Here is a 13618-nt window from a genome sequence, read left to right as displayed (position 1 = left end):
ATCTAAAGAACTCATTCTAAATTGATTGAAGCCATAACTCCAAATTTAATACGCTAACATTTCACACAAATGTCTAATAAGATATAATGATGAAATGATAACATTTTACATCTAAGTCAACGGTCAGCTTCACTGTGACATCATAATGTTATGCTTCCTCCCGTGACTAATCATAAAACCTCAGAAAAAGACGGAGAGACATTTGCTCGGATACTGAATTGCTGACATTAACCTTGCGTGTCCACCTTGAAACTGTGTTGACTGTACAGATCTTCTGTGCTGCCGGGGGGGAGATGTGTGTGAAGCATCCGTGTTTTCACAGCATGGATGTAAGTGCAACTTGAATGGTGCTCTGAGGCATAAAACTGCATGGTGGTAACTCTAGTTTGACCTCATATATATTCCATACTTAAACTGAGTCTTTTTTTGTGCCTAAACCCAGGTGAGCTAAAATTTCTGCAGTGGCAGATTAGAAATCATTTTTACAGTATGTATCCTTTTTGAAACAGTCGAATAGGGTTGGATGATATGAAGAAATATACTGTACAAAGGCAAAAATGTGTCCACTGGTAGGGATTTGGCAATGCTGTTTCTTCGGCGTGAGCTTTTGCTAAAGCAAATCAGGGCTGTGTTCACGTGTGATTCTTGCAACCTTGAAATTATTGTTAAAGCTTCCATTTTGAGACGGTTTTAGTTTTACAGTTTTAATAGAGTCTTTCGTTTCTAACTCAAGTGTTTGTGTGGAAGTTCCTAGTAAAGATTATTTTTAAAAAAAAGATCAAATGTGATGAAGTATGTTATGGTTATTTTAACCCATTTTTTAAAAAATTGAATTTACAGAACAATTGCTGTGTAATGATATATAGTGTTACCGTTACATAAAATTACATTTTTCAGGGTAAGAGATTTTTGCCATATGGCCCATCCCTACAGTTAAATCTAACTGTTTTGGAGGGCACTTACAAAATAAAAACGTCCTCCTGCTGAGACATGAGAAAACACTTGTTTGTCTTTTTTGACAGCAAAGATTCATTACTGGTTAGTGTGGAGGGCCTTTAGTCTGAGGCAGTTTACAGTTTGGTGAAAAAAGTCCTTATGCTGCATCTAAAGCATCAAATATGTAATGAATACATTATGATATCCTTTTCTATTTTTTCAGAAAATAGTCAAAACTGTAAACAGTCTGAATTTGCATGTTGATTTCCCTCATGAAGGGGACAGACAGGGATGAGTATCTTTCCCTCTCACTATGTTTGAAGAACTAACAGTGGAGCCTCGTTCTTTTGTTTATTTAATCAACCTTCTTCGCTGGAGGAAACCCAATTGAAAATGACACCAGTTTCAGAGAATTTGCAATTCCTGTGAGCTGAAAACAACCCCGGCCAGCAAAGCATGTCATTTTATCTCTCAGAGGGTGAGCGAGACACCCTCAAGAGCAAACGGGGCTTGGTTTTGTGTTTGCGTGGGCATGTGTGCGTGTGTTTCAGTGAGCGTGCCTCAGGAGGTGTGCCGCAAAAACCCTCAGCAGCACACCAGACGGGGAAAGCAAATGAGCACTTTTTCTTTTCTATGTTGATAGAGGAGCTTCGATATGTTCTGTGCTTTCTCAGCAGGGGGAAGTGTACGTTCTTATACCGCTTGTGTTTGCACTCAAGTGTGTGTGTGTGTGTGTGTGTGTGTGTGTGTGTGTGTGTGTGTGTGTGTGTGTGTGTGTGTGTGTGTGTTTATAGCTACGTGTGTGTGTGTGCATGCCTTAAGTTTCCTGCAGTGCCTGATTGTTCCTGTGTTTATGAGAGAGGCATTGGAGGCTCTTTGAATATAAATGCTGACTTGCTTTGCCAATTATCAGCACCATCTTGGTGCTTTAGTACACACACTGCAGAGACACAGAAGACTTAAAAAGACTTAAATGTATGTCTGCAACTGTAGTTTGTACATCTTTTGTAGTGTGTGGGAGTAGTGAACACTTCTGTCATGTTGGAGGCTCTACAACATGTGCATTTTTACCACCAAACACTTTGCATTTTAAACTCTTTCCGGGGAATGCTGTATTCGTAAGACAGAGAGAAAGCGGTTCACATGTGTAACTAGTGTGATGCTAATTTGATGTCTCCCTTCTCCAGGACAGGTGCAGAGTCAGAGAGAGAGACTGGCAACAAGAGAACAAAGTACTCACAGAAAAGGTACTACACGCACACACACACACACACACACACACACACAAACACAGACACGCTTCTACGTGTAGAGACGCATTAATGAACATCCATATTTTTCCCTCTGGCTATAGTGTAATGTTCAATTTAATGGTCTAATGTTCCTTAATGACTGCTTTATGTGCATGGGCTTATTGTGCATCTATCAACCTGAAGCACATCTAATCAGACAATTAGCCCTCATCTTGGGCTAATTTCCATGTATGTATTCATCACCATAACTGCCGGTCTAATAGGAACACAAATGGATTGTCACTTGGACACACACACACACACACACACACACACACACACACCTCTCTCTGTCTGTGTATCTGTCCATGCCTCTGTCTGGACGACAGGATTAGATCTTAGCCTCAAGCAAAGGCAAATATAACCAACAGATGCTGTACAGTTAAACCCAGATATGCAGACTTGAGTCACTGACTGTTTACATGCACGCTAGAAAAAGATTGTTAGAGTAAACTAACAATAAGTCACCCAGATCAGCTGCTTGTTTTTTCCCCTGGAGATCAACAAGATGTCATTTTGCTGCATTTCTGTTATTTTTTTCTTCTGTTTTCTACTTAACTGTCTTCCGGTCCACCAATGGGTTAATGATTATAAGTCACAGTTACCATATTATATGCACTATAGATAAAACCACAATGTCAAAAAGGCTAATACCCCCAATTATAACAAAGCATTCAAGGCCCAACTAAGGGTCCCCCTAAACGTATGCTGGCACCAGCTGTAGTCTTAAAGAAGTATGTAACTGCTGGAAAAAAAACCCCTTTTTTTTCAGTATTTTTCGGATTTGTTTTCCCTGGTAGGAAGACGTATGGCGCCCACTTCCTGTTCACAGACTCTTGCTTTTAATGTTAACCAGTGCACTTAAATATGTTTCTCAAAACATTATAGGTGAGAAACATGCAGTGCGGTAACAGAATCCTAAATACATTCAGTCAACTGTTCTAGTGCATTTCGGACTGAGTTTGCTGGTTTGTCTCATAATCTCCCTTGATACACTTTGTGTCTGTGGTGGCGACATACGTGGCAGGCAACACAAAAATATGGAAGTACAGCCTGTAGTTTGAGCAACAGTCCGAGAGCCAGAAATTCTTGGTTGGATGATGTGTTTTGCATCAGTTTGTGTCAATGGGCGAAGATTCGCTGAGGTGGGTGGTATCTAGGCATTATGGATGGAAGTTTACCAAGGTTCATTTACCCATACTGTCCAAATTGTTTTTATACAAAGCTGATTGATAATCAGCAAAGTATCCCTTTAATAAAATTTGTTGCTGAAACTGGATATTTGTTTTGGCAGTTTTCACCTGCTCAGACTGTCTCCTAATAGAATCCTGCAAATAGTAATTTCTTGGTTTGATCTTGATCTTGATTTGAGTTGTCAAGGTGCACACACAGAGCAAGCATCTAAATCTCTGGCTTCTTTTCCTTTGATACACATTTGATACACATTTTCATATAGTATACATGTGTTTAAATGCTTTTCAAAATACGCCTGTCACTGTCTCGGTTAGATTACTGTGCAATGCTTACTGTAGAATACACTGCAGCCTTGGAAATGAGTCGTGCATTTCATCCACACTTTCTGATTTGGGAATACGCTTCACTCCTCTGCTTAATTACGCATGGGTTAAACAGCTAGGGTGTCTTCATCACTTAATTAAATTTTCAGCCCTGGGATTTGACAAAATAGGTACACGACCTCCTGTGCTTATTTACACACCGGACTGGTAAGATATTCGACACAGATTTCAATTTTGAAACAGTGATTATCAGCAGTGTCCTCAGGATACATCCCAAGCTCCAAAACACCATGTTCTCTGGATAATGAAAACAAAGCTTTTAGTGGTATAAACAGGATTAGGATGCGGAGCTCTTAGTTTATGCTCCATGACCATAGCTTTTCACACATACTTCACAGTAGTGGCTTTGTGGTGTGCATATTAATTACTGAGACATAATTTAATTTGATGCAGTCTATCACATGCAGTATGTAAAAAATCCCATACATTCATCAAAATCAGTCCAGTCTCGCAGCAGCTCATATTTAAATTTTATTTTATTTTTTAAAGTAAACATATTGGTTTTTCGGTCCTTTTGGGGTTTTGTGTGTTTGGTTGTGGCATAACAAGGTAGCAGCAAACACTTGCCAACTGCACTTTGATTTTACTCTCACAATTCTTCCTCCCTTCCTCTTTGTCTTCCTGAAACTATTAATGAAAATGTAACAAGGCCAGGTCTAGGACAGTGGGTTTTCATCTAATTTTGCCTGCAGCTTTCATAGCATTTAACCCATCGAAACTCACCAGGTTGCTACCATTTCTAAGCAGCTTAACAACACGCATCAAAATAACGGCAATTAACGTTTACATTTTCGTCAGTATGGACCTGCCACACATCTTTAACTCATTCAGATTCTCCACAATGTGATCGCTCAGTTCATCTACGGGAACCATAGTATCATAGTACCAAAGTATATTCCGATTTACCAGCATGATAAACAAGAGACAGAAAAAAAGTGGTGACTCCCTACATTTTAAGGAGTCATAAATATGTATCCACTCCTCAATTATTTCTATTCCTATAATGTTAGTCCGTGAGGGTCCACTGATCACAAGAGTTAGAAGGCTTTTTACAAGGCCAAGTTGTGAATAATGTAACTGTGATGTTAAAGCCATAGCTAACTGCATTTTAAATGCATTCGTCAAACAGATCGCAGTTATCAAACAGAAACAATATTTTCTCGTCTTCCTGCACTTTTTTGTAAGGTAAGCTTGTTTTATGTTACCTTGCTGGCTACAATAAAAGTGTCCCCAAGCCTTTCTGTATATTTTTCACTGATATTATGAGAAAGCCAAGAATCTCCTCTTTCTAGCAGTGTCAAAAAATCTAAAATGTGTTTCAGGGTCAGTGTGACTGAAAGTTTGTGGAGCTCCTTTTTTCTATGCAGTTGGGATTTGATAGCTCTGCTTAATTAACTTATATAAAAATTGTTAAGCTGCAGCCAGCACGACTGCTGTATATTGTGAATCATCAGGCGTCAGTCCGTTACCTCAGGGTTTGAGCTGGTTTGACTGTGTAACATTGTAATGCTGTGTGCGTGTAGCCTCAGTTTTGCTGGAGGCTCCGAAATTTCTTGTGTCAGTGGCTTGATCTTAAATATATGAGGTTAACACCAAAGAGCACATCTTAATGCAGCGGTGTGTCTGCAAATATATTCATAGATTTGTTTTCCACTGAGGAGAATTGAGAATTGAATGAGCGAGGGAAGCTGATTGGGGATATAACATCTTCATTGTCTTAATGGAAAACTGTGAGAGCTTCGATTGGAGCAGAGAGAGAAAAGGGAATTGCAGATTGGAGGAGTAAAACTGAGAAGGACAGGAAGCAAAACAGAGAAAGTGAGATGGTGGCTGCCAATTTTTTGCCACTGTTGTGTTTATATGGTAACCTCAGCATTGATTAAACAGTTTTATTACTCCTGCAGTCATTAAACATGATAAGATGAGGCACCCGAAGCACCAGCCATGATCTGGAATCTATTTAGCTACTAAACATCATGTGGTCAAGCATGCAGAAGGAAATTTGTCTCAGCATGAGGCAGTTCATTCTGACGGAGATGCTATGATTGAGCTTAGCGCCTGGTTATTAGCAGAATGAAAGCCTCTGTGTCAACATACAGTGTAGTAGCTGCTGAAACAGGTGCAAAGGATGAGACAACACTGAAATATGGCAAACTGATTTTACTTTAAAAAAATCTAGGAAACTGTCTTGAAAAATGTAAGTAAATGTAACTATTAATCATAATTTATGATTACTTTATACCTAATTCACCTAGTTCACTCAAAATTTAGTTATATTTACTTAGTTTTATGAAGTTGTTCCAACTTAAAAATGACAAGTTTTATTAAATCAATCTTTCTTTTAGGAACTTCAGTAAACCAAGTTTACTGCGCTACATATCCTGATTCTGCTGGTCGCAAACTAGTCAATCATATATTTATGTTCTTTAACATGTTCAGAAAACAGGACTCACAGATCTCCTTCATCACTGACAAAATCCTCTTTGTCATGATCAAGTTAAGTTAGGCTAACTTGGTTTACTGAAGCACTCAAAGAACTAGGTCATCAAGTAAATGTAACATTTAACTATAACGTAAACATAAATTAAGATTTATCCTGATTGACTTTCCTTTTACAAGGCAAGCGTTTTCCAAGATTATTTTAAGTAGATCAACCATTTTATCGTGAAGTTGGATGGAAATAAGTCCTTAAAAAGGTGAACACTGGAGGCACATGCAGACGCAGAGGCATCTGGATGTGAGCAAGGACCGAGAAAGGCGAAGAGAGAAGCAGCATAAACAGAGTGGAGAGAGGAGGTGAGAGTGACAGCAGTGGAAGCCTTTGATCTCAGGTTTCTAATCAATGGGGATTATGGTCGGTGTGCCTGTGTCAGTCCTGATTATGGCTGCAGCACCAGGAGACAGTGGTGCATCCAGAAGAGCACAAACAGCTCCTTATTCTAAAGAGAGGTGTTCTGCACAACCCTGTCTAGATGCATCTTATCAGACGTCTGGACTGTTTGACAGGACTGAGAAATTCAACGTGCAGATGAATTTAGCATTTTGAAAACAGTGTGAATAAAGCCCCAATGTGTAAATCTTCGTCACGCCCAAATATAGTCAGCGGAGACCGAACTGTCACACGTAGTAAACCAAAGTGCTACATTGTGACTGTAATATGCCAGCAGTGTAGGAGTACGTCTCCACTGCAGGGAGTAAACATTGTGGATACACAACACAGGAAATCATATGAAACGCAACATTACAGAAGACTATAAACTGCAAGCGCAAGGACAGACAGACCCTGGAGAGCCACTTTAAAATTTTTTGAATGTGAATTCTTTCAACTTCCACTGACAGCAGATGGATTTCATCGTGGATGTCGAGGGAGTTAAGATGTCAGGATTTACGACGTTTGCCGTGACAGCTTTTGGAATATGACGGATTATGCATCTTGTCCTCACTGTTTTTCTTTCCCTCTCTTTTGTCATTTCACACAACTTTTTAAAGCAAAGAAAACACTGTTTTGAATATTTTTGTTTGAGCATTGTTTGGGTATTTGGGTATTTGGCAAAATGACCAGACTAAGACCAATATCACAGTAATTGTATGGATTTATCGGGCAGCGAAAGTTTGCACAAGAACAGATGTAACATGAAAAAAATCATCACACTGGGATGAGGGAAATAATTCTTAGATGCATCGCATTGCAGATGAGGACAATTTGGCATCAATTCACAACTGTCAGTAATTGATTATCCAAATGTTGATGGAAAGAAAGATGCAAAACTCAACCACGACAGTAGAGGTTCACAAAAGGCAGTGGTTGCAAGCTTTCTTCAGTTTTATGTCTATATAATTACATTTGCATGGCAATCTAAAGTATATTGTTAATACTTTCCTTCACCATCACCCAGAGACTAACTTTAGTGGTGCAACGCAGCGAACTGAAGTAATATTAACAAATAAGACCAGCTGACCAAAACATGCTGCAGCATTAAACAACTTAAACCAACTCTGTGGTGAAGAAAATAACTCTCTGCTCAGTCTGTTTCACCTCAAAAACTCTGTTTCTGGCCCACTTTGCTTCTTTCAGGAGCCAAGACGCTGCTCACCGCTACTGAAAACATAAAGACAACACAGCGGAGCACTCCACCTCCCCCTTATTTCATTATTCCCATACAGGCAGAACAATGTAAGGTGCTTTCAAATTAATTAATTAATGCAGTCAACATTTTTTAAATAAAAAAGGCTGCGAATCATTTACTGTTTAATAGTACATAGTAAATGAGAAAAATAAGTCATATAAATTTTTGATGCATTGAAAACCATTTTATCATGGAATAGTAGCCCTCTGAATCATAAAATAATAAAATCATGAAGTGTCTGGACATTCTCACCCCTAGCACAGAGCAAACAACTGCGAGGCGGTATTTCTAGTTTCTTATTAATCATCTATGTTCTTTGGCTTTACAAGTCTGTTTGATATGATATGCTTTAAGATCATGTGTTTAAATATGATAAATTATGCTCATCATGTTGCATATTGCTTTTAATCAAGATAACCTTTACTGATCCCACACAGAGAAAGTGGCACAGTAGCAAATGGTATTACAAGAACAGATGTAACCTGCAAAATGATTATACTATATACATGTGCATCTGCTAAATATAAAATGAAAGCTTTGAACACCAAAAGTAGATACACTTGATACTCTATACACTTGAGAAAAATAGTTACCACAGAGTATAAAGAAATATCACAAAGGACAAAATGGTAGGTGGATCACAGGGGAGTTGAGTAAGTGATGTCAACTGTAGGCTTTAGATGTTCTGGAAGGTACTAGCATGAAAAGTTTTTGGTTGGCTGGTGACCTTTGATATTGGTTTGTGTACATTTCTAGCCTCGGGTTATTCGTCTGAACTAAAAGGGAACCAGGGGGCCCCTCCTGGCAAAATGTGTCCAGTCAGAGTTTTGGGGTCGTATGAACAAAGTTGTTCAGCAGCATCTGTGTTGTCAAAGGTTTGAAATTCTTAGAATTCTCGAAAGTGTTGCTAAAACTCCTCTTGGAAAAGACCACTTATTTTGCGATCATAGTGCCGCTGGCACAAGTTTACCAACTTTAAGAAGAATTTATTACCAAACAACTAAACAATGCCATCCACTTTTTTGTTTTTATAGATTTCTCTGAAGTGATTTCAAGCCAAAGAAATGTCTGATCAATGCTTGCAAACAAGAACTGTCCTTTACCTGATGCTTTTGTTTATTAATAGATGTCTCCTTACTGCTGAGATTTTACTCTATTTCTACTTTTGCTTGGTGAAGACTGTGCTGCTGAAACCAGTTAGAGCAGTCTGTCACTGTGACAGGCTCTCTGCTAATGAACTGGACCTTTGCATCTCCTCTTCGCCAGGCTATTCCTGGAACTGAAAGCACCACAATCTGATGTCTTGGTACAGACATGTGGCCTAGATAACCTGTTAAATCTGACCTTACCTCCCTCTGTACTAGAAGCTTTGTCAATTTGACCGTATGTCAGTTCAATCAATAATTAATGTCTGACCCTGCCTTTCGAAAACCTGAACCTTCCTTTAAATTATGACAATGATGCCCAAGTGGTTTTATGTACTGTAATTATATTTAGGTGCAACAAACAAAGTCTCTTAAAGACCAGTTTGGAGTAGACATAGAAGTTACGTCACTGTAGTTGCATGCACATCGTGGAGGCATAAAAATAGTGGAAACAAGTGGTGGAAAGTGGAAACTGAAGGGAAATGTCGAGAATGAAAATATCTTGATGTGGCGGTGGATGTCAGAGTAGAAATACAACAAAAGAATAACTTTCATTTTTATTGAATACCTGTGTCGAGGATGTAGTTTAAAGCAAATCAAAATATTTATGGTTCCATCATTTTCTGTTACGTCTGTTTTCATGTATAGCACTTAAAAAAACATTTGGATATTATTAATATCATAAATTGTCGATACTTTATATTTAATAGAGGGCATACTGTATTAGCCCTACAGCTACATCATTAAATTATATTTAGGCTTATATTTTACATACACCAAGTAGCGGTAGATTTTACATTGTTCTAACATACATAAAACAATAAAAAGAAGTCAATAAGAGCCCAGCTGTGAAAGTGCAGGTGGCCGTCAGTATATAGTTATTTGTCTTGTATAACTGCGTTTAATGTCCTCGTCACTGGCTAAGCAGCACTTCTGTCCATAGTACACAAAAATCATTTGACAAATCCCGGGGTTTGACGTCCTCGACATGACCACCATTGTATGTTTAAGAGATATTTGTAATGCCTTGAATTTGTCTTTTGCACAGAGACAAGGTTTTTCACAAGGTATAATTGGATGTTTGGCCATTTTAATTTAGATGGATCTTCGACCCAGTAACCCAACGATGAGTAACGTTACGAGTCAGAAAACTTCACCCCATTGCTAAGGGTAAAATTGCTGGCAGTTATTAAAATTATTGGAGAAGATGCCGGATAATCCATATTCTTGGGTTTCATTTGGCACGCACACTGATACAGTTTCTGTCCTTTTTGACAGCTGTTTGGCTCCACCTACAAAACACGTCATCACTTTGTACAAACACTGAAAGGGTCTACAGTATTATAGCTTTTAAATAAACAACTTTCTGGTGCATGTGTCTTTTCTCTAAGTAGTTTTCCTCTGTAAAAATGTCTATTAGGTCCCTCAATGCAACAAGAGGCAGCTTAATAACCATAAAGATTTATAAGCTCTGCTCTCTTTGTTAATATGTGTTAATATCCTCAGCTTTTCTCCTCTGTCTTGAATTAGAATTTATGAAATCTTAACTGTTAAAGACAGAGAAAAGGACAACTATAACAAATAAACAGATGCTGACCAGCAAACTGCCATTCAACACAGTCCTCCTAGTAAGTTTTTAAAGGGTTTGGCTTGATCTCATCAGACAGGTTGTTCAAAGCGTCTGCCTGGGCTCTGATGGAAAAAGCTTGATAATCCGTAGTCATCTGTCTAGACTGTGAAATGGCCAGAGCAGCGCTGCCTCACAACCTCAAGCTGTGCTTGGGCTCATAAGGGCTTAAAAGCTCAGATGCAGCTAGGCGCTGTTCCAAGACGTGTCTTAAAGGTAATGAATACAATTTCAAGAATAGTCCTTCTTTGCTTTGTTAGAGAATAAAGTCAGGTAAGGGCCAGTCTTCTATGAGAGAAAGCTTTTTGACAAAATGGGGTTAAATCCACCCTGGAAGATCGATGAATTCTTGATATTTTTGATGGTAAGAGGAAATGCTGTAAATCCAACAGAAATGACAGTCAAAAGGGCCTGTCCAATCAGATAGTTTGTGTTACTGTGTATAGCTGAAACTCTTCGTATCCTCTCAGTGATTAAGGTCTGACCAATCTCTCTTCAGCTTGATCAGTTATGAAAGGCTCTTCAATGTGTCCCAACAGTTTGTAGCTTAATCAATAATGAAACTTTTAAGACTCCAATTGTAGCCTGATCAATATTTGATGTTTTCCCACAGTGAGTCAACCCGACCTCAGTCAATAAAGGAGGTCCAACCAATCTTCCACTTCTAAGACAAACTGTGTATGAAAAAAAAAGTAAAAATATGTTGGAGTCTTGTGACAAAATAGCACATATTCTAGTGTGTGACTACTCCTGTGCTCAGTGGGCAGAATTAAACTTTTTGTTTTGTTTTGTTTTTTTCACTTGCCTGACAAGGCAAGTAGGCCAGAAATCTACTTGTCCTTAGACCATCATTACTTGCCCCTGTACAAACTGTTTTATGTATTAGCAGTCCTCAAATAACAACGAAGATTAAAGTTAATTATCATGTAACATTTTTTGAAAACTTGTGCCTTCAAAAAGCAACCAATGTTTTCATTGCTCTTCAATTTGCAGCAAACAGTGCAATACATAGTTGGTGTTGTGTCTACATCCTCTACATCACCCAATAAAACTCCTGTTTCTGGGAGTTAAAATGCTTGCTTTCGCCATTGTTTGTACATTTTGTGAGATTTACTCACCCATTGTGGTATTTACTTGCCCTGTGCAATCAGGCAATCCTTAGTTTTGATTCCTGTTAGGCAGCTTTTGTAGAGTTATACATTAACTGGCAGCCTATCTTAAATTTGTCATACATTTATTTATTCATCCAATATATTGAAATAGTTTGTTTGTAAAAAAAACAGATGAAGGACATATTTTTGATGAATTAAAAAAAAACAGTGGATATTCCTTGATGTGGAAAAACAACTCAACAACCATGATTTGGGAAAATAAATAAAAACAAAGATATCTGGTTTTGCAAATTAATCCTTTTTTTGTTTTTGTTTGGCGTAAAGTAGATGCAGAGTTTTTACAGATAATGGTCACAAAAGTCTGGATTTGAGCCATTTTTTAAATAATTTTCTTCCCATCAAAGAAACACATTTCCTAGCAATTGCTTTCTTTAGAAATTAACTGATGAAAAGAAAAATAAAGAAAAAGAACACAAATGATATTGACAAGCCTGTTTAAGCACAGTACAGTAGGTCATGTCATGTTTATGTTTCTCCAAACCAAAGAGAAGTCTACATTTAGAAACAGAGACAATGTTGCCACAAACACAAGCCGATACCCGTAATAATGCCTGTCAATAAAACATAATGCTGTGCAGGCTTTAAAATAACCACCTTTTGTGGGTCCCTGCCATTGAGCTGTTTATTTGGTAATTGAATACAATCGCTACTGAACGCCGGGAGCACTTCTTCTTCCCTCACTGTCGTGGCATTGAGCAGACAGCAGCAACAGAAGAACATGTCAATCCTTTTGATCCTCCGTAGTTGCTTTATCGTCTCGGCACAGCTTATGGTATTGGATTGTTGCTGCGTTTTGTGTGTCATTTCAACCCACCTTCAAATCATAGAAGAGAGAGAAACACAGATAGCACAGGTGGGAGGAGGCCGACTTTTTTCCCACCTATTTACTGTATATGAAAGGTACAGGGGGACACATTTCTGTCATTTGTGTCCCACAAGAAACAGAAGCCTTTGAACAGGGAAGATGAAAGGAGAAAAATGGCTTGCTAGAAAGGAAGGTGGGCCAACAGACATCAACAGCTCAGTGAGGTGACAGACAGCAGGTTTTTGAAGTTTTTAGTCCATTTTTTGTTTTAGGTCACGCCTGAGCAAAAAGATAGGGTAGGAGAATTAAGTGAGAGAAAGGGAGGCGGAGTGCATGTCAAACTCAGGCACTCACAGGCTGTTTGATGTAGTTTGTACAGGTACCACATAGAGAAGAGACAAATTGGAAAATAATACTGTGTTCTAAAAACCTTCTACATGTGTTTTACTCAGACTGTCCTCAACCAAAAAAACAACATAGCTTGTTTGTACAAGCAGCTTATTCTGTGTAGGCGAAGACAATCAGTGTCCATAGAAATTATGACAATAGCAAAAGGGAAGACAGTTAAAAGAGAGACATAGTCCCCACAAGAAGGAGGTCAGGGTGGACTGATGGGTCAAACAGACACAGGACTTTCACTCAGAAAACTGCTGTTTGTGTGCAATGTGAAACCAAAAGTCACAGTTGAATTATTTTGAAGTTATGTACATAAGTAAAATCCTATTACGTCACATTGACACGTCATGTTGTCACTTTACCTTAATTACGTAACATTGTGTCGGGCACTTAACATGATATTGCAAAATCATGATTCTTCTCCTAAACCTATTGACACTATTACGAGCACTAATTTAGGTAACGCTCCAGTGGGTCATTTTAGAGGGTAGAAACAAACATTACATGGTCATATGGGTCAGCCCAGTCACCAAAAGGAAAT

General features: G+C 38.5%; 1 protein-coding gene across 5 annotated transcripts in view; it reads left to right on the top strand.

Moving 5' to 3' along the window:
- The window catches only part of tnr (tenascin R (restrictin, janusin)), a 218856-nt gene that overhangs the window by 92268 nt on the left and 112970 nt on the right, over nt 1-13618 (top strand). For 4 of the 5 annotated variants that reach the window (XM_088085469.1, XM_088085468.1, XM_042497978.2 and 1 more), the window contains exon 3: nt 2124-2183. In XM_088085469.1, coding sequence (XP_087941595.1) covers nt 2124-2183 — 60 coding nt within the window. The remainder of the gene's footprint in view (nt 1-2123; nt 2184-13618) is intronic. The other variant, XM_088085470.1, reaches the window with a different exon arrangement.

The sequence above is a fragment of the Plectropomus leopardus genome, chromosome 12 (assembly GCF_026936395.1).
Source record: "Plectropomus leopardus strain MGB_pleo_1.0 chromosome 12, ASM2693639v1, whole genome shotgun sequence".
In the NCBI taxonomy this organism is placed as follows: Eukaryota; Metazoa; Chordata; class Actinopteri; order Perciformes; family Serranidae; genus Plectropomus; species Plectropomus leopardus.
Note: the sequence above shows the minus strand (reverse complement) of the source record. Positions and strands in the feature narration are given on the sequence as shown.